Source organism: Aulonocara stuartgranti, assembly GCF_965226115.1.
Source record: "Aulonocara stuartgranti genome assembly, chromosome: 9".
Classification (NCBI taxonomy): Eukaryota; Metazoa; Chordata; class Actinopteri; order Cichliformes; family Cichlidae; genus Aulonocara; species Aulonocara stuartgranti.
In genome coordinates, this window is record NC_138960.1 from 9982889 (window position 1) to 10010457 (window position 27569).

The window sequence follows — 27569 nt, forward strand, 5'->3', positions numbered from 1 at the left end:
GACAGCTCACATACTACACACACACAGAGGCCTTTTATAGAAACATGTTTGCAACCAAAATTCTGCCAATAGTGAAACTGGAGAAAGAAGATGCATCAGAGCAGGAACTGTGGATCAGTTCAAATATTTTTCTGTAACAGATACCAACACATGGTAAATACGTTTAGGATTTGGACTTTTAAAAATAAGAAAAACATTTATTTCCATTGATTATAAATGTCTTTGCTAACCCAAAGCTGACGTCACAGTAGGAACATGTGCTCAAGATATAAACCACCAGAAATGCACAACATTACTCGAATGAGCAGGCACGAACATTGGGAAACCTTTAAATCTGCTCACTGCCAAAGCTTTTCAGCAGAAACTGCTGCACGTGAACTTTAATCCCCCTCTACACAGTCGTTGCTGAGCTGTTGCTCAGGGCTGAGGCCGGTCTCAGCCTCAGCGGGCTCAGAGTCTTTGGGGGGAAGCGGGCTGGTTTGTTGCGTGGAGGTGTTGTTGGAAGGCTCGAGGTCAGGATCTTCTACAGTTTCATCTCCATCAGTAGAACCTTTGATGACATTTGGTGAGGATGCAGCTGGAGGTTTGTCTCCTAACATGTCAGCAGTCTGAGAGGCTGAAGGGCCTGAAAGGGTTGAGAATTAGAAACAGTGATGGTTTCAGTCAACACAGACACACTCAGTCTACTACGATTTATAAAAGACAGGCAAAGCTGAGATAATGAAAAATGAAACTGTAAACTGCAGGGTTCAAACTCATTGTTCAGGGTCAAATTTAAGCACTTTAAGCACTTTCAAGGTCCATTATCAAGCTTTTCCAGCACATTACCAAAAAAACAGTTTGCATGTTCCACTTTGCATCACCTCAGTAAGACCATGTAAAAATTAAAACAAATCGTCTTAGGTTGACTTAAATGTTCTTTGTTCCTCTTTTGTTAAAACAGAGAAAAATGCACCACACAAAAATACTGAAAAAGGAAATGGTTGTCTTATATGCATATAGTGCACAAACTCAAAAAACTCATTTCTCTCAAAAATGCAGATGTGCAAATGTGAACAAATCAACTTGTTAGAGATGCTCATCTCCACTTGGAAAAAACAACCACACAAAAGAAGAAATCTGCACAAATGAACAAGTCTGCTCATCAGATATTGATGCTTCTTTCCTACGTGACACAACAACAGGAGACAGATGTTTGGTACTTTAACTAGTTAAGCACCCACACCACCAAAAATGGGGGAAAAGAGAGGAGATCACATTTAATCGGTTATAACACGAGGTCAGAAATATAAGTGCAGACATGAGTGTCCACAGAAGCCTCTGAATCTCAGCTGTAAACCATTTCTACAAACACCAAACAGTTAAAAGAGCAGTTACATCACCATGAATCTGTGGACAGGTAACATCCATATTTTGATTTATGATTTTCTGGAGTTAAATGTGACCCAAAGTATATTTTATAGCATATAAGCTATAAAATACTTTTAAAAATTAGGTGAGGGAAATAATCATTTTTTTCTATGTTTGAGTCCCAGTAACTTTGACATAGTAACATCTGCAGTAATATTTACCCCTCTGATGACAGCTCACAAGCGTTAGCTTTATTTTGATACCAAGACTGTTTACACAGAGTTTGTAATTGCAGAGAAATACTCCATTTATTTTGGCCTCTTCATTTTCGAGCAGGAAGCTCAGAAAAGCCCTGGGGGCCTAACAGGTCAAAGTTCATTCCCAATAAAACTAACTGTGAGATGTTTGACTACATTGCTCTCTGGATTATTGTTACAGTCCTAAATGATCAGCTTTAAAGTGTTTGTGCTAATAACACCATGTACAGTAAGTTATAAACTGTAAACACATTTTTATGGGTGAAGGCTCATAATAGAGACCGATCAACAGGTCATTTTCTTTTCTATGGGTCTCATTTAAATCACATTACATCATTTCTGCGGTAAATGAGGACCCTGAAGAACGATTTAATGTCACTGTTAAAGATTTGTAGACAATAGATCGCAGACAGCTGGCTCCGCTTTAACTAAAGAGGAAGTAAAAACAGTTTGGATCACAAGTGTAAGGCAAAAACAAAAATACTACGCCTAATTGAAGCTGACATCAGACAGGCAGTAAAGAAATCAATGTTTTCTACATGCTTTGCCTCTTATTACCAAACTCCACACTAATGTGAGGAATCTCTGGTGGTTTGGACGAACTGTGCAATACGGGAACTCGTCACTCGACCTTCAGGGTTTCTGGTGGATATATACACTAGATCCACTTCACTATATTGTAAGGAGTATTCACTCACCACCCATCATCCAAATCATTGAATTCAGGTGATCCAGTAACTTCCACAGCTGTATAGAATCAAGCACCTAGGCATGCAGACTGCTGCTACTAAGTGGAAGTGTTTGGGAACGACAGCAACTCAGCCATCAAGTGGTGGATCACGTAAAATCCCAGAGTGGGGGTCAGTGGATACTGAGGCGCACAGAGGTTGCTAATTTTCTGTGGAGTCCATCGCTCCAAACTTCACGTGGTCTCCAGATTAGCTAAAGAACAGTGCACAGAGAGCTTCGTGGAATCCATTTCCATGGCCGAGCAGCTGTAGTCCAAGCCTTACATCACAGAGTGCAACGCAAAGCAATGGGACACAGCGGTGTAAAGCACGCCGCCACTGGACTCTAGAACAGGAGAGATGCAGTCTATGGAGCGACGGATCACAGTTCTCAATCTGGAAAGCCGATAGACAAGTCAATTTAGCAGTTGCCAGGACAACAGAGCTCCAGGTTTGGTGGCAGGGGGATTTCGGTGCGGGGTTGTTTTTCAGAAGTTGGGCTCAGTCTCTTCGTTCCAGTGAAAGGAACTCTTAATGCTTCAGCATGCAAAGACATTTTGGCTCCCGACTTTAAGGGAACAGTTTGGGGATGGCTTCTTCCTGTTCCAGCATGACTGGGCACCAGTGCACAAAGCAAGGTCCACAAAGACATGAACTCTGGCATGGGAGTCCTGACCAGAACACCACTGGGATGAATGAGAGCAGAGACTTGGAGCCAGGCCTTCAACATCAGTGTCTGACCTTACAAATGGTCATAAACTCCCATAAACACTCCCAGAAGAGTTGAAGCTGATATAGCTGCACAGGCGGACGTCGTGAATGGGATGTCACTCGAGTTCATATGAGTGTGGGGGCAGATGAGCAAACACTTTTGGCAATATACTGTACATTCAATGTTTTGCTTTTTGTATTTTCATATAAAGTTAATACACCAATGAAGCTAGATGATCCTTATGAACCTTCGCTGGATGTTTTGTAGCAGAATCATTAATTATTTCTGTTATATTGTGTCCCAGCTGTATGATACATTTTTGCCATTCTTACCAATTTGCTGCTGGCGTGCGCGCCTCTTTTCCAGGGCCCGCTGTCTGTTCAGCTCAATACGTTTCTGCTGCTCTTCGGTCAGAGAGGGAGTAGGTGGGGGAGCGAGGGCTTCGGCAATCTGCCCTTGGGGAGCATTAATAAAACTCTCTCTGCTGAACAGATCAGGATCCCCAAATGTTTCCAGTTCACGTTGTACCTCTTCGTCACCAGCACCTGAACACAATTTCAAGCAGTGCTGATAATTAAGTCCTGTGGAATATGGCAAGTATTTCCTATGTGCACCTGCAGGTGTGAATCCACCGTAGGGCTGTTCGATACAACGATATATACAAAAACATCTATTTCATTTTACGCTATCGTTTGTTTCGTGGTGTCGCAAAATAAACTGTTTACGGCAATATTTCTTCATGGTTCTGATGTCACTGTAGTAAAGTTCTCTCTTTCTCTTATATATAACCACACTACGGACGGACAAGCGCCTGTTTTTATGCGTTGTCGTTAGCAACAACGACGGTAAAACCATCGCGTGTCCGCTTGTTTATGTTCCACATAAACCTTTCAGAATAAAGCTCAAGATCCTGTTGAGGCTTTTCAAAATAAACGGAATCACGTGAAAGAGCAGAGTGTTTACGGATGAGAAGTAAAACAGAGCCGCCAGGTGCTAAAAAATAAACCTTAGACTCAAACGTTAGAACAGGCTTTCCCCCGCAGCACGCCGTGTAATAAATACTCACAAAGAAAACGGCGCCGTTACAACTTCTGTCTAAAAATGTGTCGTTTCATGCATCGGTTAAAACACTCGACTCCAGCTACATGACGCGCAGCTGGAAACACTTCACGCAAGTCGAGATTCACAGAATTGACAGAAAATGTTACATTTCTGTGATTTATATCGTTATCGGACGATAGAATTCTTATATCGGGAGATGAGACTTTGGTCATATCGCACAGCCCTAGTCCACCGTATCCCCATCAGTAATGATTTTTCTTCTTACCATCTGTACTTGTAAAATCTTCATGTGTCAGGGGCATGTCCAGTCGTATTCGTTTAAGACATGTCTATAGAAGAATGAGTAAAAAATTACAAATTCTGAACATTAGGAATCCCACACGCTTGCAGGAAATATTCTACTGCTTCCTCTCACCTGCACTTCCTTTTTGCTGCCGAGCCTTTCCACTTTGTCAATAAAATCTTCAAATTGCAATTTGGGGTACAACCTGTGGGCCCAGTTCTCCATCTTCTGCATCAGCAGCCGCAGGTCTGCAGCCTAATGGGGCAAACATCAAAAACAGCGAGTAGTGATATGAAAGAGGGCTGTGTGTGATAGGACGCTTCTTCTTCCCACTAAAAAATGACTTCCAGTCATTGGAACAAAAGACATCTTAATTTGGTAAACCAACCTCTGGTTCCCCTCACTCATTTTTGACCACGACAGAAAGGGCAACTTTTGACCTTTTAGTCTCAAACCAAATTTAGGACATCTAATTAAAAGCTGACAGGCCAAACAGATTTAGCTCAAAAACCAATGTTCATTCACATCTGGTAATTGGTGGGACAGATGTTATCATATCCTACCTCGTGTCCTTTGCCTTTGAACTGGATATTGTCAAAGAGAGTGCCCAGAGCTGGAAGCCCTCGATCTGATATCAGCCTGGGAAAAAATATTAAGACTAAGTTAAACCATTAATGGATTACAAGCAGGGTTAGCAGCACATCCAGGCGTATTTGGCTTATCCAATTCAGGATCGTGGATGGCTGAAGCCCATCCCAGCAGCCAGGTCGCCAGCCTGTCACAGGGCCAACACAGACAGACCCTCTGAATGGAAATGTCAGTGCCTTCAGATGTACCATGTTCAGAAGGCAGTAGCTTGTTGGGGGGGGGTAGGGTGTTTGGTTTTCAGGGTGCCCACAACCTTTCTTTTCCTACCTGTTTGTACATAAGGCAGTATAATGAGAAATAGTCAAATTTCTCCATCTAAAAATAAAAAATTGCTATATATATATATATATATTTATAGCAAAGTTGCAATTAATTTGAATATTTTATCAAATGAAAATCTATGTTTTTCTTTAATACAGCTTGCAAGTTTTATCCTAAGTATAATCGACGTTCTTACTTAAAAGCTTATTTAACATCCTTTGATTTAGTATAACTTAGTTCTGTCCAGGAACATTGTGAACAGAACAGTAACAGAGGAGTGCCACTGGGACACCCACTGGGAGACTACTGGGAACGAGCCTGACTTATGGTTGGCAATACTAACCAGGTTCACACTATAGGTGTACAGAGACTGGAAACATCTTTCTCACACACATCCAGGGATGTCTCCAACGCTCTGACAATTTTCAGTCTGGGAATTTTGCCCATCCAAATGATGAAAACAACAATGGTATTAGAGTCTTTCTTCTTTAAATGACTGGCAGAGTGAAGCTGCACCATCATCACACAGATGCAGTCATTTGTACCCGCCGCTAAAGCGTAAGAAGACGCTCCAGTACTCTGCGAAACGACAGGTGTCGCCACTCAGATAATATCACATCACTTTTTTTGTGCAAAGTTCTTTCCACAAACTTACGTTTTCAAACATTTGCAACAACTCTGTGTGTCAGTGTGTCTCTGAGCCTCTGTGCACGATTATTAGTGAAACGGTGATAAAAACCAGTGCAGTCACAGACTCGTGTTCAACCTGGCTGCAACACTGACAGTCTGCACACGTCAATCAATGATTTTGGCCTCCTTGTGTCCCAGCTCACACAAGATGACATCAAATTCCTATTTAAATGCGCATTTTAATGCATTTCAACCCTCTGTCGTGATATAAATGTCTTTGCTACCTGTGGGAGTCCAGCTTGGGTTGGGGTCTCTTCACGCCTCTCCTTTTAGCAGTAGGGACATCAGCCAGCTGTGATACCTCACCTTCATCTCCTGCATTGAAAACACATGACAACAGGATGTGTTTCTAACTCATTCTGTTGGCAGCGTGGCAAACTTCAAGCTTATCTTTAAATCCAGACAAATTATAGACTGGAGGTTACAGAAGAAATGTGCTGGTTTGAACAGTATCTGATAGGTTTCATTTGCTCACGCAAACAAAAACATGTGTGTTGTTATTGTTAGAAACATCCAGTCTCAGAGAGATGCTGAAAAACCAGTTCATGCATTTGTTAATTCTAGGCTGAACTAACAAATTCATTATTATCAAGCTGTTCCAAAAAGCTTTGTGGAAGGACTATGAGAGGTTGTATTTCTCCCACATTAGCCTTTTTTCCTGAATCTTATTTTTCTATGATTCTTCATTAAACCATGAATTTAAAATACAAAGTTCTGAATCATCACATCTTAAAGACCTCATAGTAATCCTGTAAGAGCACAGCAGCATCTACCATCTGCAAAAGGGTCTCCTTCCTCCTGGCCTCCCCGGCCTGGGGAGTGTGGTGGTGGGAGTGGGGGGAAAGCTTCATCCTCTATGCCGTCATAGTCAGGAATGTCCTGCGGGCTATTTTCCTGTGGGTCAACCATGGTGAGTCGGTCCTGGAGACAAAGTAAAAGACGTGTGAGCCCCAGTCGTCAACAGCATCAGCATTAAGTTACATGAATTTAACTGCAAGTTGAAAAAATGACATTTATTTCTGTAAGAGTAATTCTTTACTGTGTTACAACATCAACATGAAAACCTAAAAAAAACTGGCATTTACTTTTTTCTTTTTTTACATCAACAGGAGGAGCTGTACAGACACTCATCCCACCTGGAATTATACCCCAAATTCAGAAATGTACTATTATGATACATTAATGGTCCATTATGTTTGTTTCACAGTTATATACATAATACAATTTATAGATTTGTATATATTTACATTCTATCAGGGATGAACTGGTTGTGAACCTTTGGGCTGATAATGACATTTAAAAGTTACAATTTGGATGAATTATTACTGCGATACTTCTTTTGGACTCTGTAGTACCACAGAAATATCATTAAAGTAACAGGTTTGTTTTAAAGTCTTTCAGCTGTTCCGTAAGCATCATCGTCATCATCATTTATATAGCACTTTAAAAACACACCTGGCAGACCGAAGTGCTGCACAATACAAATGTAGTAATAAAATAGCAAAAAACAAACATAGCAATAAAGTAAACTCTTGAGCCAAAATGATGTGACACAACTAGGGCTGCCACAAACGATTATTTTGATAGTCGACTAGTCACCGATTATTTATGCGATTAGTCGACTAATCAGATCATCATCCACTGGACGTAAAACTACAGCTTATTGCACCATGCAGCATATGCTCTTATATAACTATCATTAGCTTACAGCTTTAAGCTTTTAAGGTGCTAACTAAAAATAAAGACAAGATGATAGTTTATTCAATTTTAATGAAATTTGCAGATTGTTTCGGTGAAGTTTAATAAACTCCTTGCTATCTAAAATATAACAGGACAACGGAGTATATTCTCCAGCATCTCACACTTCTGATAATCAGCTGTCTGCTTGACGTTTATTCAGCTGTGTAAAAACTATAACTTTAATCTCAGACAAACCGATTTACTCAGGAACAAATAAAATACTAAAAAAAAAAAAGCCAAACAACAACATTTTTAATTTATCTAAGTGACTCATATATATTTAACCTGAGTAGCGAAAGACGGCGGTGGGTTTGAAAACAATTTGCCGGGAGTCCGGTGTTCTCACCGTGCTAGTGACCTAGCCCCCGGCTAGCTATCGAGCTAGTGGGTAACAGACGACTCTGAAAACGTCGGAGCGCTTTTGAAAATATGTGGTGTCCTGATAAACTGAGCCGATATTTGAGGTTTACACAGCTACATTCTCGGCTGAAAATATGTTAAACGTTTATTTTGTGACCCAGAAAGAATAATAAGAGTAATATTAAAACTAACTAGCTGCCGCCATTGTTGGAAACTGAGCTGGGCCGCGCTATGAATTCTGGGACACAGCTGCTTCTTCTTCTTCTTCTTCTTCTTCTTCTTCTTCTTCTTCGGGGTTTAACGGCAGCTGGCATCCTTGTACATGCAGTGCTGCCATCTTCTGTTTCAGTCCGTTATTACACTCTTAAATCCTGCTACTTATTCCTGCGTCTTTTGGGATCTTACAAAGCTTCAAACGACGCGTCGACTATTAAATCAGTCGTCGACGATTTTGATAGTCGACGTAATCGTGACTAGTCGACAAATCGTGGCAGCCCTAGACACAACACAGACACAAAAGGAAATCTTCTACATTGTTTTGCTGTTCACACAAGTTCTAATGCTACCCTTTGTTTCTGGAAGGAGACGATTTTCTGTCCAGTATTAAAGTTCAAAGAACAGGGTATCCGTCTCCAGTGGGCTGCTAAACAAGTTTACCAGAAAAATCAGACCCACGGTCATGTTGTGTCACTTTGAGTGATTAGTCAGCAGCAATAACAGGGAATGACAAACTGACAGACTTTGGATATAAAACAAACAATTTAAACATTTAGAAGTTAAACATCTTCTCGGATTCCTTTTGCTGCACATGTCTATGTATGTATTTGCTGTACAGTGTCATTTGTTTGGAACATTAATCTTGATGTATACATAAACATTTGATTTAAAAAACGTGTTTAAAAATGAACACTGACACAATTAAACACAACACTGGTGCACGGTGACTGCAAACAGAAGCAGCTGCTTGTATCCTCCTGTGCACGGATCCGTGCTCTCTGTTTATTAATAAAAGCCAAACTTCATTAATGGTAAGTGACAGAGATCTGATGAGTTCTTGCTGGTTTGTATCCACAGGAGGATACAAGTAAAATCCTCTGCAGGTTAGTGCAGGATAAGCAGGCAAGTTTACTGTAATGTGATGGATTTAAGTAAAGAACAGTGTGTGACTGGTGCACAGTGACTGTGGTGCTCATGTCAGAGTTAGATTACATCAAGTGTAGCAGAGATTAACTTAAACTTAAGCTCATGATGCTGACATTCATTCACTGAGCTCCACCCACATACCAACAGTTTAGTGTATAATATAAAGACAGTGTACTGTCAGTGTAGAGAAAGGAAATCAGCCAGGACAACTCATGAAACATCTGCAGACATCTGGATGAATTCACAGAGAGCAGCAGGTCAGCTGATCACAGCCTGTACATTAAAAAAAATCTACTGGAGCTCTCAATAGAAATGATTGTGAGCTGTGACCCTTTTCCCCACACTGAGCCACTACAGCTGATGTTAGGGTTGAATCCTGCTGAATCCCACTTTAACATCTTCCTGCTCATTTTGATGTTTAGAGGCAACGTCACCGTCTAAGATGTAGGCATTGTATACATTGTATACATTATTTCTACATTACATTAATATTGCACAAGGTTCATTTAGTTTAGCATAAAATATACATATCAGTACTTCAGCTTTTAATGGAGTATTTCTTAACACTAGTATCTGTCACCTTCTGTGTTGAGCTCATTGTTTTCTCTGCAGTGGCTGAGCTGAGTCCAAGTAGCTGAAATTTCCTCTGCTGCTCCGTCAGACTCTTCTCCTCCTCCTGATCAGCTGGGACACAAAACAGAACTTTGTTAAGCTCCACACTGCACTGAAGAGTCAAAGTGTCTCATATCTTCATCTGAGAACACACAGAACACATTTTAGCTTCCCTGGGTGGACAACTTGTTTGAAACAAACACAAAAGGTTTGAGCACCGATACCAAATTCAGCAGTATGACACACCAGTACCAGGAGAGCAATTCCTCTTTAAAATATGCCCTGGCCAAGAAAAAACCCGACAATATACGTGTGCCGTGAGAAATGATAGATAGATAGATAGATAGATAGATAGATAGATAGATAGATAGATAAAATTTATTTCAAACATGCAAATATAATTGAAATAACAACAGAAAAAAATAAAAATAACAAAACTTAAAAATCATCAAGTTTTCATGTAAATATCTATGTCTACAGAATGTGTGTGCTCGAAAAGGAGTAGGGTGAAGTTTTCTTGTTCCTACCCCCTTATTTCAAATTTCATTGCTTACAAATCCATATCCAGGATTCAACATTATTTGATCATATATTTAACTATGTACAAGTCTAACACATTGAACATACACAAATAAAACCATTTTCAGCACGTAAACCAGAACAACTAATCACTCTGTTTATAACAGCCGCTTAATCTCTGAGTTTATTTTCTATCTATGTGACAAAAACCTTAATGAACACTTAAGGTTGGGTTACTCAGGCCTTGATTTATAAAAAATGAGGACACAATGAGACAACTCAGTCACTGAGAGGAAGATTTCCTATATTCATGCAATTTATTATTTTTTGAACAGTCGTGTGAATTTTTGTATTGATGTACTTGTCTTGATTTCATCTGTATATCCGAGTGGGTGTAGAAATCTGAGCCATCATCTGAGTAAGCCTCATCACAACTTTGCGCTGATAAAGGCAGCTGTGTTTTAGCCTGGAACACATTTATTTTTACATTTCTCATAAATGTATTTCATTATAGCACTTTTACCGCCAACATGTTGGGTCTTTTGGAGCCGGAAGTGACCTTATATGGAAGAAGGGTGGCGCTAGCTAGCTTAGCTAGCAAGCTGCATTCATAAGCTGTGCAGGTGCCACAGAGATGCTAAGTAGCCTTAATAACAGACTAATAAAACAACAGAAACTCTGATTACAATGAGCTCATTTAAAAGCTTTCTTCTAATAAAATTATTTTCTTCTCTGTGTTTCACAACCTTTTGGTGATATCTTTCTGTGAATTAGTTTAAAGCAGCTTGAGTCAATTTAGTCAGATTTTTTTTTCCAACTTGTTCACAAAAACTTGAGAAGAGACACCGAGGAGAGCAACAGAAAGCCTCATTCAGGAGCTAAACTCAAGATTAACTAGACTCGGATTAATATTAGCTCGATACTTACCTTTAAGTGTTAAATCAGTCTTGACAATAATCGGAGAGAAAAACGCCATAAAGCGGGAACTCGGCTTCTTCTTCTTCTGCTCTTGTATTTTTTGGCGGTTAAAGCTTTAAGGCGCATTACCGCCACCTGCTGGACTGGACTTTTCATGTCCCAAACATCATCAATTGGGCACAAATTTGTTGGAGTTTCTGTTAATAAAAAAGATGGAATTCAAGGATCTTGTTATTTGGTTTGTTCGTTTTCACCATTTACTCTACAATTTTCTGCCAGTGTATAGCAAACCCCACAGCTCAAATCAATGAAGAATTTAGTATTTTTAACATATTGCTTAAACTGGAACCAGCAGCTATATAGGCCTAATTTTTAATCCAAACATGTGATAGAGGTTTACCACCAGGAGAAGCAGACTGTAAATAAAAGACTGTGCTACTGAAAACTGTTAGTCTGACTTTGGATTGTAAATATGTTTCCTTTTGTCACTTCTGTATTTGTATATGGCTCAAACTATTTGTTATGAAAGCAAAACAAACAAACTGATGTTGTCTCATCAGATCCAGTTGTGACATTAGCTATAGTTTCCGCGGAGGGTACTTGGTTCTGTATGACAGCACAGCTTTTAGGTTGAATTCAAGCGCTTGAGTACAGCCTGATAATTAGAGGCCTGCAAACTGTTTGCTGATGAACTTTGGAAGTAAAAGTACAGACAGCTATAGAAGACACAGGACACGAGATGGGTTCATTATTTCTTTTGAGTTCCATGTAACAATCCGTAACTCTGTAATTAATGAATGTGCCATTTAATCTTGGCTGCAGCCAAGATTAAATGGCACATTCATTAAATGGCTAAAATGGGTTGGCTGCCGTTCAGCATTTAGCACAAGTCAGCTTTTGATCAGAAAGTTTTCTGGTTTGATCCCTGGCTGCTCCAGTCTGCAGGCGAAATATCCTTGGACAAGATTGTAATCCCAAGCTGCTTTCTGATGCATCCATTGGAGTGTGAATGCTTTATAGAGTTTGTGAAACAGTTGTACGTGTGGTCAGATTGTTTTGTATTTGTGTGTGGATTGAAGCACATGTCTGAGAGCACATCAATCACGGCACATATTTTTTAAAATCTTAGTTTAAATAAAGTTTTTGATTATTTATTATAAAAAAGAGATGATATATATATATAATGCAGTGGGCACTCCACCAGCTAACATGTCAGTTAATTTGACACATTGATTTATTTATCATTTCTTTTTCTCTCTCAGCTTTTCAGCTCCATATTTTTGCCATTTCTTCCACACTCAACTCTGTTCTACAAGGTGAGCCCACAGTTAATGTAGGAGAGGGCAGGTGGCATTAAGAGGTTTGATTGGGCAATCTAGGGCCCAGTTAGTTCTTCCTTTTGGTGAAAGCTGGGCTCTTCAGTTCAGCATGGCACAGCTCCAAAGATTCTGCAACATCAAACCCTCTGTCTGCTAATGTTACATCACCTGGGCTGAGGCAGTCCAGGTAATTTCAACAGTTTCTTGAAATTAGTTAATTCAGATATAAACAGAGTGACAGTTTACAGATTCAAACATGTCTCAGAGAAAACAGAAAAAAACAGTAAAGCCCAACTCTCCTCTTTGTGATCAGGAAGACAAAATTCAACTTCCTGATCAAGTAGACAAATCATTCAACCAGCTTCTAGAAAAGGAAGATATTCAAAAGTTGAAAGAAATGGAACTCCTAGACATGCAGGGAAGAAACTTTGAGCTCCAAGCAAAGCTTGATAAAGCACTAGAAAAACTAGTGCTGAAGGACAAAAAGAATCAGGAGCTGCAAGTAAAGCTTGATGAAAGACCGCACACAAATGAAGAGTTTCTTCAAGAAAAAAGGCTACAGGAGATAAAACAGAAGGAAATGGATTTCAAGCTCCAGGACCTGGAGAAACACAACAAAGGCTTGCAAATCAAGCTTAATGAAGCTCTGCAAAAAAATGAAAGAACTCCTCCAAGAAAAATAACAACAGGACATGAAGCAGTGCAAACTCCAAGGCATGGAGGAAAAATACAAAGCGCTTCAGGTAAAGCTTGATAAAACACTGAACAAAAATAAAGAGTTGCTTCAAGAACAAAAGCAACAAGAAATTAAACAGAAACAAACGGACTGCAAGCTTGAAGACGTGCAGGAAAAATACACAGCGCTGAAAATAAAACTTGATAAAGCACTGCAAAGAAATAAAGATTTCCTTCAAGAGAAAGAACAGCAAGACATGAAACAGAAACATCTGGATTGCAAACTTCAGAACATCGAGAAACACAACGAAGGCTCGCAAGTAATGCTTGATGAAGCTCTGCAAAAGAATAAAGAAATCCTTGAAGAGAAAGAAAAACTGGACCAGAGAGACACGCAGTGCCAACTCCAAGGTGTGCAGGAACAATACGGAGCGCTGCAGGTAAAGCTTGATGAAACACTGCACAAATATCAAGAGCTGCTTCAAGACCAAGAACAACAGGAAATAAAGCAGAAAGAAGACAAAGAAATTCTCCAGGACTTTGAGAGGAAAAACCAAAACCTGCAAGAACTTTATAACAAACTGAACTACAAAACAACTGAACTGGAAGAGGAAAAGGAAAAACTGCAAAACCAATGCTCAGAGATGCAGAGTAAGCTCAATGACATGCTGAGAAAAAACACAGAAGTCGAGGAACTTTCAGACAACGTGAAGTGCAAAAACACTGAGATGCAGGTGCTAAAGCAACAACTAGAGAAAACAAACGAAGACCTGCAGTGTTCACTTCAAGAAATCGAGAGCAGAAGTCAGCAGTTGGAAGACACGCACAACAAATTACAACAGAGTTATACAGAGCTGCACGAGGCAAAGCTAATGCAGGAGGCAACATCTAAAGAAATGAAAGAAAGGCTCGAAGACAAACAAGCCAAATTAGAAGAAGTGGAGAAAACATGCAAGAGACTTGAGCAGGAGAATGCAGAAACAATCGATCAGTTGAGAACCCTCATCCTAGAGAAAAAAGTGCTCGTGGAAAAGCTCATGGAAAAGAAGAAAAAACGCTTCTGCTTCTTCTGGAGGAGGGACACTCCTGCTTTTTCTACTTTTTCTACTGCTAATGTCACCTCGTCTGTTCCATCTTAATTTTCACCTCTCCTCTCTCTTTCTCTCCCTTTCTCTCCTGACACCTCTCCCTCCCCTGTCTCCCTTTAACTCCTATCACCTGTCCCATCTCCTCCCCCCCCCCCCCCCCTCTCTCTTTTCACCCTCACCCCCCAACCAGTCCCGACAGTTGACTGCCCCCTCTAGAGCCTGGTTCTGTCATAGGTTTCTTCCTTTAAAGGGAGTTTTTCCTATCCACTGTCGCACCTAGTGCTTGCTCAGAGGGGATTGTTGGGGTTTTCTCTCCTCTATCTCTTTCCTCCTTTCTATCCCTTTCCTTTACCTTCTTCTTTACAACCCCTCCCCCCCTTTCTATTTCCTCAATAATTTAATAATAAACACAATTGGCAAAATTTTAAAAAGTCAGATCAATGTCTTCATTCAAGAATGAATTGTCTTTGTCACGGGGTCATGTGTATTTTGTGTTTTCCTCGGGCTGGTGATCCTTGCAGTTGTTGAGCCCAAGAGTCCAGATTTTTAGTGTTTTAATCACATTTAGTGTTACATTTTAGATCACAACAAAAGGATATCCACAATTTAGGATTCAGGCATTTGTCTTTTTCAATATCATAATCATTCTATGATTGAGTCGGTTACAGAAGCAGCAGTTAGCAGCAATAACTTCAATTCATCAACATTTGCAAGCATTTCTTTATACACAGCATTTCTGTCAGGTTGAGGTCTGGACTTCCATGCAGTAGATTTGCTGCTGTGCTTGGGCTCATTATCCTGTTGCATGGCCTAATTTAGGAGAAGCTTTAGCTGTTGGACAGACGGCCTCACATTTGACTCTAGAAAACTTTGGCATACAGAGGAGTTCGTGGACTGCAAGGTGCTTATTGCTTGTGTCTGCAGAACAAGCTCAAATCACCACAATTGAACCAGCGTACTTGACAGTGGATTTGAGGTGTTTGTGCTGTGTTTGATTTTTGCTGAAGTTACTGCTGTGCATTATGACCAAACCTCCACTTTAGTCTCATCTTTTAAAAATATGTTGCTCCAGAAGCTTTCAAGGGCAAATTTGCAAACCTCAACTGAGTTGTTGTGTTCTCTTTAGAGACAAGAAGCTTTCTCCTGGCGGCCCTTCCAGACCAACCATACTTGTTTTGTCTTTTTCTAATTAAACTGTCTTGAACATTAACATGCTGTTTAAGGCCTGTAGAGGCTCAGATGCAGCTCTTGGGTATTGTGCAGTTTCTGTGAGCACTGAACAGTCTTTGTGGTGGATCTGAATGCTCCAGACTAGCAAACTTGCTCATGGTCAGTTAATCAAGTGCATAGAGCCCTGTGATGAATTTTCACATTTACTCTGTGAATCTTCATTCTTCTAGCTAGTCTTTACTCTTCTAGAAGCTTTCTTTGCTCAGACGTCTGCAGCATTGAATCTATGTCTTCTCCACTGCTATTCCAAACAAGGTGCTGATGCAGGGGTCATTAGCACAGTAAGATTTAAGTGCACAAAATGTTCACATCATAATAGTAATAATAATTAGAGGAGAGTATTATGTAGTCCAAGAAGTGTGTGGAGAAGTTTTCAGTGCGGAGGAGGGAACCATGGTGTTCAGGAGCCAAACTGCTTTGGGGGAAAATGCTATTGCACAATCTTGCCGACCTGCTCCTGATGACGCAGTCGTCTTCTGGAGGGAAGTGTGGTAAACAGTTGATGGGAAGGGTGATGCGGGTCAGCCATGATGCTAGTGGCTTTCCCAGTGAGGTGTAAATATCCTGTAGACTGGGTAGAGAGCTGCCAATAACACGCTGTGCGGTCCACACAATCCTCTGGAGGGCTCTGCGATTGGACGCATGACAGTTTTCATACCAGACTGTGATGCAGCGGGTTAGGATGCTCTGCATGGTACCTCTGTAGAAAGTATTAAAGATGGGTTTGGGGATGTGCACCTTCTTCAGTCGTCTCTTAAAATGCAGTCGCTGCTGAGCTCTTTTAGTCACTGATTTGGTGTTGCTGGTCCAGGACAGGTCCGGGGGCGGATCTAGAGAAATTTTTCCAGGCTGGCATGGAAATCAAATGGGGTGGCAAAATCAAAGCCTTGTTTTAAACACATATGCAGGTGTTACATATGATTAATATACATTAAGCATATGTTTCATATAAATATGGTCTATAACTTAATTATTTTCTATAGCCCACATAATTAAACATTTCAGTTACATAAAATGTGTGTACTGTATAGCCTGTATAATAAATAAATATGTAACCAATAAGTATAAAATCCAGAAAGCTACACAACACTGGGCGGGGGCTCATTTCCAAACACAAGTCTAACTTAAGTTTCATACTGTTTTTGTTAGAAAAAAATCAAATTGTACTGACTACTACTACTGCCAGAAAGCTGCACTGTCACAAACAATTATTGAAACCTCATTTTTCATGATTTGTTGGGTCAATATTCTGAGGTCCAAAATATAATTGGCCATTTTTGGCTGCTTTTGATTGTTGTTGTTTTTTTACCTTGTCTTTCTTGGTATCATTCTTTTCAGCACAACCTCACACGTCCAAATTTACAGTTATTAAAACAACTGGTCTGAAATCACACAAACACATAAAACCCTAGTAGTAGTTATGTTTTCTCTTTACTATAAAAACCACAGACATGTTTAGTAAATTATTTTCATAACTTGAAATGCAAATATAAGTGGTAATTTTTTTAAATTAAAATTAAACAAAAATTTTGTAAATAATAAAGTTATATACAACTATTCATCTAAAAATGCAGGCAATGCATCTGGGGTTCTTATTTTTATTTTTTTGCACAGCCATTTTAAAAATACTACAACAATCAGGTGTCACAATAAGACGCCCCACAAATTATTTGTGCCAGTAAAAAAAAAAAATGTCAACCACAAGACAGAGAAGAACATCACAGGGAGAAACCCTGCAGGCCTGACAGCAGGTGTATCGCTCATTCTGTTTTCCACCTGGAGACAGTGTTCACACGGCATTCTGCCTGTGTAACTTGTGTAACTACACAAGTTAACACAATTCAATTCAATTCAATTTTATTTATATAGCGCCAAATCACAACAAAAGTCGCCTCAAGGCGCTTCATAGGTACAGAGAAAAACCCAACAATCATATGACCCCCTATGAGCAAGCACCTTGGGCGACAGTGGGAAGGAAAAACTCCCTTTTAACAGGAAGAAACCTCCAGCTGAACCAGGCTCAGGGAGGGGCGGGGCCATCTGCTGCGACCGGTTGGGGTGAGAGAAGGAAAACAGGATAAAAGACCTGCTGTGGAAGAGAGACAGAGGTTAATAACAGATATGATTCAATGCAGAGAGGTCTATTAACTCATACTGAGTGAGAAAGGTGACTGGAAAGGAAAAACTCAATGCATCATGGGAATCCCCGGCAGCCTACGTCTATTGCAGCATAACTAAGGGAGGATTCAAGGTCACCTGGTCCAGCCCTAACTATATGCTTTAGCAAAGAGGAAAGTTTTAAGCCTAATCTTGAAAGTAGAGATAGTGTCTGTCTCCCGAATCCAAACTGGAAGCTGGTTCCACAGAAGAGGGGCTGTAGTCGCAAATTTTGAAGCCATCCTGATAATCTTCTTCCACCAACGATGTGGAGATCCAACCCTTTTAGATCCAATTAAAATCAAGACAGTCAAAAAGATGCTCTGTAAAAGAGTAGAAAAAATAGATACAGACATGTGCTGCATGAAAGACGTTAGGGAAGGTTAGTTAGCTGGAGAGCGAGTTAGGCAGGAGAACTCTCAGCAGCATTAACTGCCCTGTTACTGCACCACCTTAATAAACATGGTGAAGCAAAATGTCTTGTGCTTAAGACTCTACATGAAAGTTAAAATATATATGTTCAGTGCACATAGATATATAGTGTATAGTTATACATATCACACAAAAATCCACCACATTCCCCCTTGTGGTACCTGGAGGTACCACCTAAAAAGACCCAATGACTAAAGAAGAACAAAAATCGTGAAAATGAATGCGTGCGCTGTTTTTTTGCTAACATACTTTAAAGCAAGCTCTAAATAGAATATAAGAATTTGTATAAAGATCCCACACAGTTGTTGCTCTATTGAATAAACCCCAGAAACCTCATAGTCATCAACATAACATTCTTCCAACGCTTCATTTCTCTTAGTCAATTAATTTAAGACTAATTGATTCCTCTTCATTTGCAAATCATACTACACAGTATCCTTATCAGAATACTCAAGAAACTTAAAACTAGCCTAATTACAGTAAAATGAAAGTGAGGCATGAAACACATCAGCAGAGACACATAATACATACACGGATTACACAGCACCATATGTGACATTAAAAATAATACAATAAAACAATTAATTCCCAATTTTGGATTTCATCTTGGTCAGGTTCAACTTCTTTTTCTGAACAACTTCTCAGTGTGGGCTTTGAAATGTTCTTTGACCATCACTTCATCTTCTTCATCTGACATAAACCCACCAAGAGCATTCTCTTTGTGGGCCGGTACTGCTCACCCGAGTAAACACGAGCTGACATTGACATGAATTAAACATAAAACATTATATACAGTATAAGATTTTGTAAGGTAAACCTAGTTCATACAAATGAAGTAAAGAAAAGTTATTAAAACAAAACGTGCCTTGCTGTTTATTCTTTCAGTGTCCCACAGTAGCACATTTCCTGCTAGGAAAATGTCAGAAGTCACATCATTTCTGTAAATTGGGAAGTAACTGTAATACATCAAGTCACCTCTGTCTCTTGTTACCAGGACTTTTTAAAATGAATGGTACAACATGGAAAGAGGCCCTACACAAGAGTTTAGCTTTGAGCTCAATATGCGATGATCCTTTCAGCCATGACATCTCTGACATGGGAAACCAGGGAATTTGATTAGAAAATGGTGAAGGATTTTCTTTTCAGTTAGAAACTGGATTTGTGTAACATGGTGGTGAAAAGCCCCCAAAGAAAGCAGCATATGATCAGTCGCTATATTGCATTTAATACAAACGTCCTTCGTGTATCCTTTGAATACAGAACAGATCATTTCTGATATCTATGAGTAAACCCAACGAGCACGTGTCCCAAAAGACCCCACAGTGTTTTTATCTGGCTTTTCCCTGACAGTTAGTGGACACTGACAGATGTGTGCTGAATATGAAAGGAAACAAAAGAACTAAAGAAGGTTTGCAGTGTTAAAAACAAGAACTACATGAAGGTTGTTTCATCCTGCTGTAACTTATGACAGAAGCATCTTTTGTTTGTTTTTTCATTTATTTACACAAAGACAGATGTTGAAATAACAGGAGTAACAGTTTAATTCAATTGAAATCGGTCCAATCGTCTATAATGAAATTATTGTTGGACATACATAGTTTTCTTTGGTCGACCAGGCTGGATGCTCTTTGGCATGATTCTGTCTTTCTGTTTCAGCCTGCTTGAAATATCTGGCTTTCTGGTCGTTTGAAAGCGACTTCCACTGTGGACAGAAGATCATAAGAACACACTGTGAGCACTGCTACTACACATAACTACAGGACAGCTGGGACACATGCAAAAACATGAGCAGACAACATTAACAGATGCATAAATGTATGCAGAGTTACACACTTACTCTCTGTCCCACCACTGCATTTACGGCTGCATTTCCAGGGATGTTGAGTTCAGCAATGACCTTTGGCCTCTGCTCTTTGAGATAGAGCATGAAGGCATTTGGAGGCTTCTTGACGTATGGCCCATCTTCATCCTGCTGGGCTGGGCACTTTCTTTTTCTTCAGGAATAAAACACAGAGTAAGAGCACATGTTAGCACTGTGTACAACTGTGAGGGAAGCAGTTCAAAAACACGAGACAAGCTGTAAAACTGAATGAAATCAGGCACCATTAATGGATCATTACAATAATTCCTGCAGACATCTGCAAACAAATGACAGATACTTGCAGATCAGTGAACCAAAGCAGCAGAGCAAACTTAGTTTGGAGTGGAGGTGTTAGGTGGAGGAGCAGGAGTGACATACTCATACATCTGTACACCGTTCCTACACAGATGAAGGGAGACAGATATGAGATAACAGGAAGAAGTTATGAATATAGAGATGTTCAGCAGCTGTGTTCACTCCAGTGTTTGTGTGTTTTACGTACAGTACTCCAACAGGACGCAGGTTCTGGAGCACACAAAACACACAACAGGTGACGAGACAAGCTGCAATACTATCATCTATCCACTAGGTGGAAGAATTGATCAGTAGAAAGAGGAGATGTGCTCAAAACGACATTCATACATAGATTTATTCTTCTTAGTTAGTCTTAAGAATTAGGATTCACTGACAGTGAAGAAGTTTCAGACGTGCACTCGCGTTTCCCCTTTTGCCTTTTCCTGCTCCAGCCAAGTCCTCCGCCTGCTCGACATCTCTCCTATTACCTTTTATTACGCTTGCACTCATGCCTTTGCCTTTCACCACTTCAAAACTGCGCCTTCTTCAATATTACCTTCATATGCTCTCTTTGCTTTTCGCCTTCCTCACTACACTAAGTACCATTTTTTAACGCTGTGTACTCACTCTTGCTAAGTACATGTGAACAGATCTTGAAGAAAAAAAACAAAACAAAACATACTTTTCTTTTCTCTTCTGATACTATTGAATGATCCTAACAGAAAAAAACAGAGTTAACACTGACTTAATAAAAAAGTGTTATATTTTATCTCAGATAAACTAGTCAGTGTTTATTAGTGTTTGCTCAACTAGAAGTCTTCATAGTAGCATCCACACATCAAGTCTTTAAACAAATAATGAAAGGATAATGAAAGAAAGTTTAATGTGAAATTACTGAATTATATGAAATGCCAGAGTGTTTTTCTTTAAACTACTTGGGACACTGCCTTTTAGTGATGTCACTAAAAGGCAAGGTTCTAATGTTGTGTTGCCATAGACTCCGGAGTTTACTTTTAAAGCTCACTTACAGAACTGACTTATACAGCTTAGTTAGAAAAGTCAAGCATCCAGACATTTGAAGGACTATTCACTCATTAAGGTGACATTTTCTATTTTAAAAATTAAGATGAAAAAGGAAACAAGAAAAGTTACGACTGAGGCAGATAAGAAAGATCCAGGAGATCAAAGTAAGTAAAAAATAAAATCCCCTAAATAACAGAATGTACATTTCTAACAATGTTGAGGCTCTGTGTATAAAATGATTCATTTTTAGAGGATTTAAATCCTGGTTTTGATTGAAACTAACCTGAGTGCAACATGTCTAATCAAAGAAAGGTTACTGGGGCACTTTGTCTTTTGGTAAAATAATGTGACAAGTTTATTCTTGGACTGAGCAGTGAAAACAGAGCAACAAGTGTCATCAGTATCTAGACTTAGTAGACCTAGTATGGTGTTGGTGTGTTTTTTATCAAAAGGATAAACTTGTTATTATATTGTAAGCAATACTAATTTAAAATTCAATGACATCAAAATCCTTCTAGTCCTGATGTCGAGCGCTCTTTTTCACTAATGTGTTGTTGTTGTTTATAGATTGTAAGAGCAGGATGGCTAAAAGAAAGGCCAGTCCTGAAAAAACGACCCCCATAAAAAGAAGGAGGGTCACTGAGCAGGCTGGTCCTTCCACCAGCTCAGATGCTCATGTGGTCGGGGGAGTCAAGCGAAAGGTCCAACAAGATGAAGCGGGGACAACCAATACAGCAAAAAAGCGTAAACTTCTTGAGCATGTGAGCGGTGACAAGGGGCAGGCATCTTCCTGGTTGGACACTGGTAAAGGTAGGCTAATTAGTTGAGTGAGGGGTAGATTAAGTGTACATCTGGTTGCTAGTTTGAAGATATTAGTGTTTGGGAGATATTTGTGTCTATTATCTAATAAGCTGATGTGCTTTTGGTGTTTTCCACATCTGCAGACTGCAGCATAGAGATTTCAGAGAGCTGCAGTAAAAACAAAAAGGCTGGCAAAAGGAAAGCTGCGGGAGACACCAGGGACCCACCTAAGAAAAAGAACGTGGACCAGGACAAAACCAAAACCGTTGCCAAAAAGTCAGTGGCTGAACAGAAACGTAAGTAGCAAGCAGCTTAGCTTTTATATTCAGGTGAAGAGCAAAATGAACATTTAGGGTACAGCAGAGAGTAATTTGTGTGACAGCTGTAGTAAAACCCAATTTGTGTTTGTCTGTTTAGGTGACTTCCAAGCAAGATACGTGGAGGAGCACCGGCTTGGAGAAGGAGGCTGTGGAGCAGTGTTTGCTGGCTACCGCATAAAGGATCATTTACCAGTAAGTGTTCAGATGGTGGTAGTAAGACAGGCAGTAATGCAGATAAGGGATAATATCGTAAGCTGAGATGTATGCTGTTTTACACCTTTAATGATGTCATACTGAGGAAATGCTCATCAATGCCCTGTGTCTTTTAGGTGGCCATCAAACACATCCCAAAGGGGAAAGTGTACTGCAAAGTGAAGGTAAATGTGCAAGACTTGAATTGTTTTTACATTAGTGGATTGCATGCAGCGTTCACCTGTGGAACGTCTGTGCCTCATCATCCACTTTGTTGAAATATTTCAGGATGATAACGGGAAGAATGTGTCAGTGGAAGTTGCCATCATGCTGAAGCTTGCAGCTGAAGCAGATGGATCAGTGGAAACATCAGCCCCAGTGTCTCTGTTGGAGTGGTTTGACTTTGGCAGAGAGCTGATCCTGGTGATGGAGAGACCTGTCCCCGCTGTGGACCTGGATAAATACATAGAAGAAAATGGAGGATTTTTGCCAGAGGACAAGGCCAAGGCAAGTTGACTTGCCTTAGAAGAGTCTTAGACTGTACATCATTCAATCAAAGCACAGAGTATTAGAGAAACATTAACCCATTGATTGATTATTGTCTTTTTCATCGTTTCCAGGTAGGGCTGGGCTATATCATACCATTCACGGTAATACCGGTGTAATTTTGGGCAACGATAGGAAAATGAAATATCGCGCTAGAATAGGTAAAACGCGCATGCGCAGTGCCTATGTTTACATACGCAGATGGCGGTGACGCAGAAAGAGAAGAGCAAAAGTGGATCGTTGAATGAAACGGATGAACCAGAACTGGTTTGTAAAAATGCTGCAACTTTAGTGGTGTGGAACTGGTTTAGCTTTCGTCCGTCAGATACACAACAAAGCACGATTTTTGGTAGCGCATGCTAGCGGGCCGCCGTTATTACCGTGTTGTTTGGAAAATACGGCACACTTAAAATCAATCCTTTGATTTTTCTGAAACTCGACAGTGCCCCTTATAATCCCGTGTGCCTTATGTATGAATTCTGGTTGTGTTTACTGACCTCAAAACGATTTTATGTACACGGCGACTTTGCTAAGCTACAAAGCCGCACCGCTCGATGGATTGTCGGAGCATTACGGCTATCGTAGGCAGGCGCCTCGCGGAGTGATACGTACTGCACCTCAACGTGATATTACCGTATTGTGTGTGTATAACCTCTTTTTAAGCTTTGTGGATATTTTACATGGTTATGCTGAGGATATGTCGGCCAATTTCCACTGGAAATGCCTTTTGGTTAAACTGTCAGCGAGGAATTTGCATTTGCACTGTTACATTTTTATATAACTTTAATGCACATAAAAAAAACAGCTGCTTGTTTAAGTGAAAATACATTTATGGGGTTTTTTGCACTAATAAAGTTGTGGCGTTGTAAAGTATTTTGTCTAGTGTCAGTTATATCGTCAGTTATATCGTTATCGCAACTTTTCAAATGTATATCGTGATAAATATTTTTGGTCATATCGCCCTGCTCTATTTCCAGGTCATTCTGAAGCAGCTGGTTGATGCTGCGAAGCACCTGGAGGATAAACACATCTTTCACCGGGACATCAAGAGTGAGAACATTCTAATTGAGACCGGCTCAGATGTACCGCGTGTTCGTATCATCGACTTTGGACTGAGCTGCTTTGTTAAGGAGCAGTCGCAGTACCGCGTCTTCTATGGTAACATATTCTGCTCTTGCTCTTCACAGATGTCACAATTTTCGCCTTTTGTTTTAGAAGAAATTGCAATTGTGTCTGTTTATTAGGTACAGAAATTTACTCCCCTCCCGAGTGGTACGGGCGCAGTTGCTACAGGTGTGGACCCACCACGGTATGGCAAATGGGAGTGGTTCTGTACGAAGCGCTTCATGCCGGGGACTTTAACACCACGAGCTTCCTCAAAAAGCGCCTGAAATTCAAAAGACATCTGTCCAAAAGTAAGAAAACGTCACACTTCAAGACTGACTGATGGCTTGGACCACTGGAACTATCATCTTCATGTTTTTTCTCTTTCCTTTCTTTCCAGACTGCCGGGATTTCTTGGACGCGTGTTTAACCAAAGTCCCGGAGACGCGGCCGACGCTGGAGGAGCTACAGCATCACACTTGGCTGAGATAAGCCTATCACACACACACACAAACACACACACACACAATTCAGACGTTATCATTTATGTGTGATGTATGAATTACCTTTCTTTTTTTCAGGAAATAATTTTTTTTAATTGGCCCACTTTAAATTTCAGTGTTTTGGAATTCCTGTAACCCCCCCCCCAGCCATCCCAGGAAAGGGGATCTCTCTTTGAATGGGCTTTCCCGAGGTTTCTTCCCGTCAGTCTGGCCCCCCCAGGGGAGTTTTTCCTCGTCTTCATAGAGAGCTTGGGCTGGCTCAGGAGCTCCATCAAAACTGTCTTTATTTAATTACTCTAATGTAATCATATACTTTAAAGTAATCAAATAAAAGACAGTAAAAATCTGAAGACTTGAAGTAAACTTCCATTAAAATAAAACTTGTTTAATTCATCTTTGCTGAGGATACTGTGTTATTACTATTTCAAGGATTATGTCAGAACACCGGATACTGGTACCCATCCCTACCCATCACTAGGGAACAGAACAAACCAGACATCAATTACAACAAAAATGACACTGACCCAGCCAGCATGACTCGTCTGCCTTAAGAAATGTTTAGCAATATTACAAATTGGGTGATATGCCTTAAAGTAGCTTCTCATGTGTTCAGCATTGACCTGTATGCATTTTCCCCTTCTCAACCTCATACCAGTGATACTGAGTGGGGTGAGGGAGGAGTAGCTGTCTCTCATTTTTATAGATCCCATACTGGCCCATCAGGCCATTGATGGCAGAACTAGCTTTTCTGTTCCACTACTGGCCATGACCATTGCCTTTGAACATTGACTTGGCGTGATTTTTTTCTTCCACATCCCAAATGGTCAGCACTCTGGGCGTGGCACACGAGTGGCTGATTTAAAATGAAGCAGGTCTCTCTCTGAGAGTCATTGTGAACATTCAGAATGCTAGATCACTTTCTACATGCTCATTTTATGAAGTATTTGAGAGATTCCTTATCTATACTCTGTTTAGGGATGGGTATCGTTTAGGTTTTATCCGATACCGGTACTTTTGAAACTGTGCGGGTGCTTAAATGGTGCTCTAACCGTTGCTTCCTTCTCTCACCCCAACCGGTCGCAGAAGATGGTCCCGCCCCTCCCTGAGCCTGGTTCTGCTGGAGGTTTCTTCCTGTTAAAAGGGAGTTTTTCCTTCCCACTGTCGCCAAAGTGCTTGCTCATAGGGGGTCATATGATTGTTGGGTTTTTCTCTGTATCTATGAAGCGCCTTGAGGCGACTTTTGTTGTGATTTGGCGCTATATAAATAAAATTGAATTGAATTATCTGAGGAAGAAGCAGAGTTGGTTTGTTTCCAGCTGAAATCATCCAGGCTCAGGAATTTGAATCGATCCACATCATTTCTGCTTGAACTAGAGAACATGAGTGTCGACTTACATTTGGTCTGTGAGACACATGTCATAGTGACAGTATTTGGGTTAATATGGCATTACTCACCCTGGTCGCATTTCTTCAATATCAGGCACCAAGTTCAGGAACTCGTTCTTTGCAGCCCGCGCAAGGTAGGAGGTCTCCAGAGTGGGAACCATCGGGAAGTTTTCACAGTCTGAGCAGGAGGGACTGGAGGCACGTGAGCTGTTCTCAGGGGTCCTTTAACACAAATCACACCAAGTTAGAATCAAATGGATAACCTGTCAATAACCGTTTGCAGATCGAGGTCAATGTTCCTAAAAATATGTTTACTTCTGGCCCATGGAGCCACAGCGCGAGTCCGAGAGAGAGGGGCAGGTAGAGGAAGGGGTGAGGGTGGCACTGCTGAAGCTCGTCACGGATGGATCACGTCCGATCGGTGAGATGAGAGAAAGCTGAAGTGAAACAACAGCAGGATGAGGTAGACGTCAATATAGGAACTCCCTGATGTGACACAGAAAGGCTATTTTTTTATTTCTTTGTATTATTTCTCACCTTGCAGTCACTGATGCTGTTCACCAGCTGGTTGTATTCAGTATTGAAGGTGTGTGTCAGAAGGCGCAGGCACTACAACACAACAGGAACAAGACCGAGCAGAGAAGGAAGAAGGCAGCAACAAGAACGCCCACTAAGCCCACGTTTTTCTCACCTTGGTGGCCAGCTCCTTCTCACGCTTTCAAAGGTGGTGCTGGAGATCTGCGAGGAGGCGGAGGTGGACGTGGACAGAGTGCTGGAGCTCACGCTGGGGGACAGAGACTCACTCAGGGACTTGGTGGTGGGAGCTGTTCCCACGGGAGCCGCCACTCCCAGAAGGTGACGGGTCTTTTCCACCTGGAAGAAAGATGGGGGCCAATGTGAGGTAGGGAGAAGAGGGGACGTTAGTCATGTAAAGGCCATAGGTGAGGGTAGGGACGTAGATCGACCGGTAAATTGAGAGCTTCGCTTTTACACTCAGCTCCCTCTTCACCACGACGGACCGGTGCAGCGTCCGCATTACTGCAGCTGCAGCCCCAATCCGTCTGTCGATCTCCGGCTCCCTTCTCCCATCACTCGCGAACAAGACCCCGAGATACTTGAACTCCTCCACTTGGGGCAGGAACTCATCCCCGACTCATCCTATATTTCCGTTTTTATATTTCTAATGTTTGCCTTGTTTTCTTCACTGTCTGGTCTGCCTCTGTCTTGCCTGTATGGATGCATTTACACCGAAATGTCCCCAACAAAGGATGTTTTAATTCACCACTATTCCAGTGAAACACGAGTCTCCCATCTTCCTGCTACCAGTCTGGAGTTTTTGTTCACCAAAGCACACA

The 27569-nt window shown here is 40.8% G+C and overlaps 4 protein-coding genes and 1 pseudogene across 10 annotated transcripts in view; 1 reads left to right on the forward strand and 4 right to left on the reverse strand.

Moving 5' to 3' along the window:
- Nucleotides 1-27569, reverse strand: part of LOC309714666 (kinesin-like protein KIF1B) — a 63851-nt gene that overhangs the window by 34416 nt on the left and 1866 nt on the right. For both annotated transcript variants that reach the window (XM_082547254.1, XM_082547253.1), the window contains exons 3-5: nt 26752-27087; nt 26530-26651; nt 26284-26436 (exon numbers count right to left, since the gene is read on the reverse strand). In XM_082547254.1, the coding sequence (XP_082403380.1) occupies nt 26284-26436; nt 26530-26540 (164 nt within the window). In that variant the 5' untranslated portion in view covers nt 26541-26651; nt 26752-27087. The remainder of the gene's footprint in view (nt 1-26283; nt 26437-26529; nt 26652-26751; nt 27088-27569) is intronic.
- Nucleotides 15-11395, reverse strand: LOC309714657 (TIMELESS-interacting protein-like). 2 transcript variants are annotated; one of them, XM_082547229.1, is made up of 9 exons: nt 11293-11395; nt 9815-9918; nt 6765-6912; nt 6216-6306; nt 4956-5031; nt 4525-4647; nt 4375-4438; nt 3380-3592; nt 15-625 (listed from the first exon to the last, which is right to left on the reverse strand). In XM_082547229.1, the coding sequence occupies exons 1-9, from the start codon at nt 11339-11341 to the stop codon at nt 381-383; spliced, it is 1113 nt and encodes a 370-aa protein (XP_082403355.1). In that variant the 5' UTR covers nt 11342-11395; the 3' UTR covers nt 15-380. The 2 variants fall into 2 exon arrangements, with proteins under 2 accessions (XP_082403355.1, XP_082403356.1); XM_082547230.1 differs by lacking the exons at nt 9815-9918; nt 11293-11395 and adding an exon at nt 8078-8092.
- LOC309714669 (transcription factor 7-like 1-B) lies at nt 17848-23006 on the reverse strand. 4 transcript variants are annotated; one of them, XM_082547257.1, is made up of 5 exons: nt 22917-23006; nt 20348-20444; nt 20022-20178; nt 19779-19886; nt 17848-18075 (listed from the first exon to the last, which is right to left on the reverse strand). In XM_082547257.1, the coding sequence occupies exons 1-5, from the start codon at nt 22939-22941 to the stop codon at nt 17863-17865; spliced, it is 600 nt and encodes a 199-aa protein (XP_082403383.1). In that variant the 5' UTR covers nt 22942-23006; the 3' UTR covers nt 17848-17862. The 4 variants fall into 4 exon arrangements, with proteins under 4 accessions (XP_082403383.1, XP_082403384.1, XP_082403386.1 ...); XM_082547258.1 differs by lacking the exon at nt 17848-18075 and adding an exon at nt 18856-18939; XM_082547260.1 differs by lacking the exon at nt 17848-18075 and adding an exon at nt 19043-19090.
- Nucleotides 21535-24819, forward strand: LOC309714642 (serine/threonine-protein kinase pim-1-like; annotated as a pseudogene). The gene is made up of 7 exons: nt 21535-22172; nt 22307-22459; nt 22581-22675; nt 22813-23182; nt 24199-24379; nt 24466-24636; nt 24726-24819. The product of its transcript is annotated as a serine/threonine-protein kinase pim-1-like (transcript).
- Nucleotides 24781-27569, reverse strand: part of LOC309714677 (kinesin-like protein KIF1B) — a 137847-nt gene continuing 135058 nt past the window's right edge. Inside the window, exon 12 of the mRNA XM_082547297.1 lies at nt 24781-24819. The gene's annotated coding sequence lies outside the window, so the exon portion shown is untranslated. The remainder of the gene's footprint in view (nt 24820-27569) is intronic.

Coding starts and splice junctions, on each gene's coding strand:
- LOC309714669 (XM_082547257.1), bottom strand. CDS start 22,941: ATGATGAGGCACAGACGTTCCACAG. Junction 20,179..20,347: donor CTGCTTTGGTTCACTGATCT/GCAAGTATCTGT, acceptor TTATTCCTGAAG/AAAAAGAAAGTGCCCAGCCC. Junction 18,076..19,778: donor GGTCGACCAAAGAAAACTAT/GTATGTCCAACA, acceptor ACTCTTTTACAG/AGCATCTTTTTGACTGTCTT.
- LOC309714657 (XM_082547229.1), bottom strand. CDS start 11,341: ATGGCGTTTTTCTCTCCGATTATTGTCAAGACTGATTTAACACTTAAA. Junction 3,593..4,374: donor AGATTTTACAAGTACAGATG/GTAAGAAGAAAA, acceptor AATTGTGTTCAG/GTGCTGGTGACGAAGAGGTA. Junction 626..3,379: donor CGCACGCCAGCAGCAAATTG/GTAAGAATGGCA, acceptor CAACCCTTTCAG/GCCCTTCAGCCTCTCAGACT.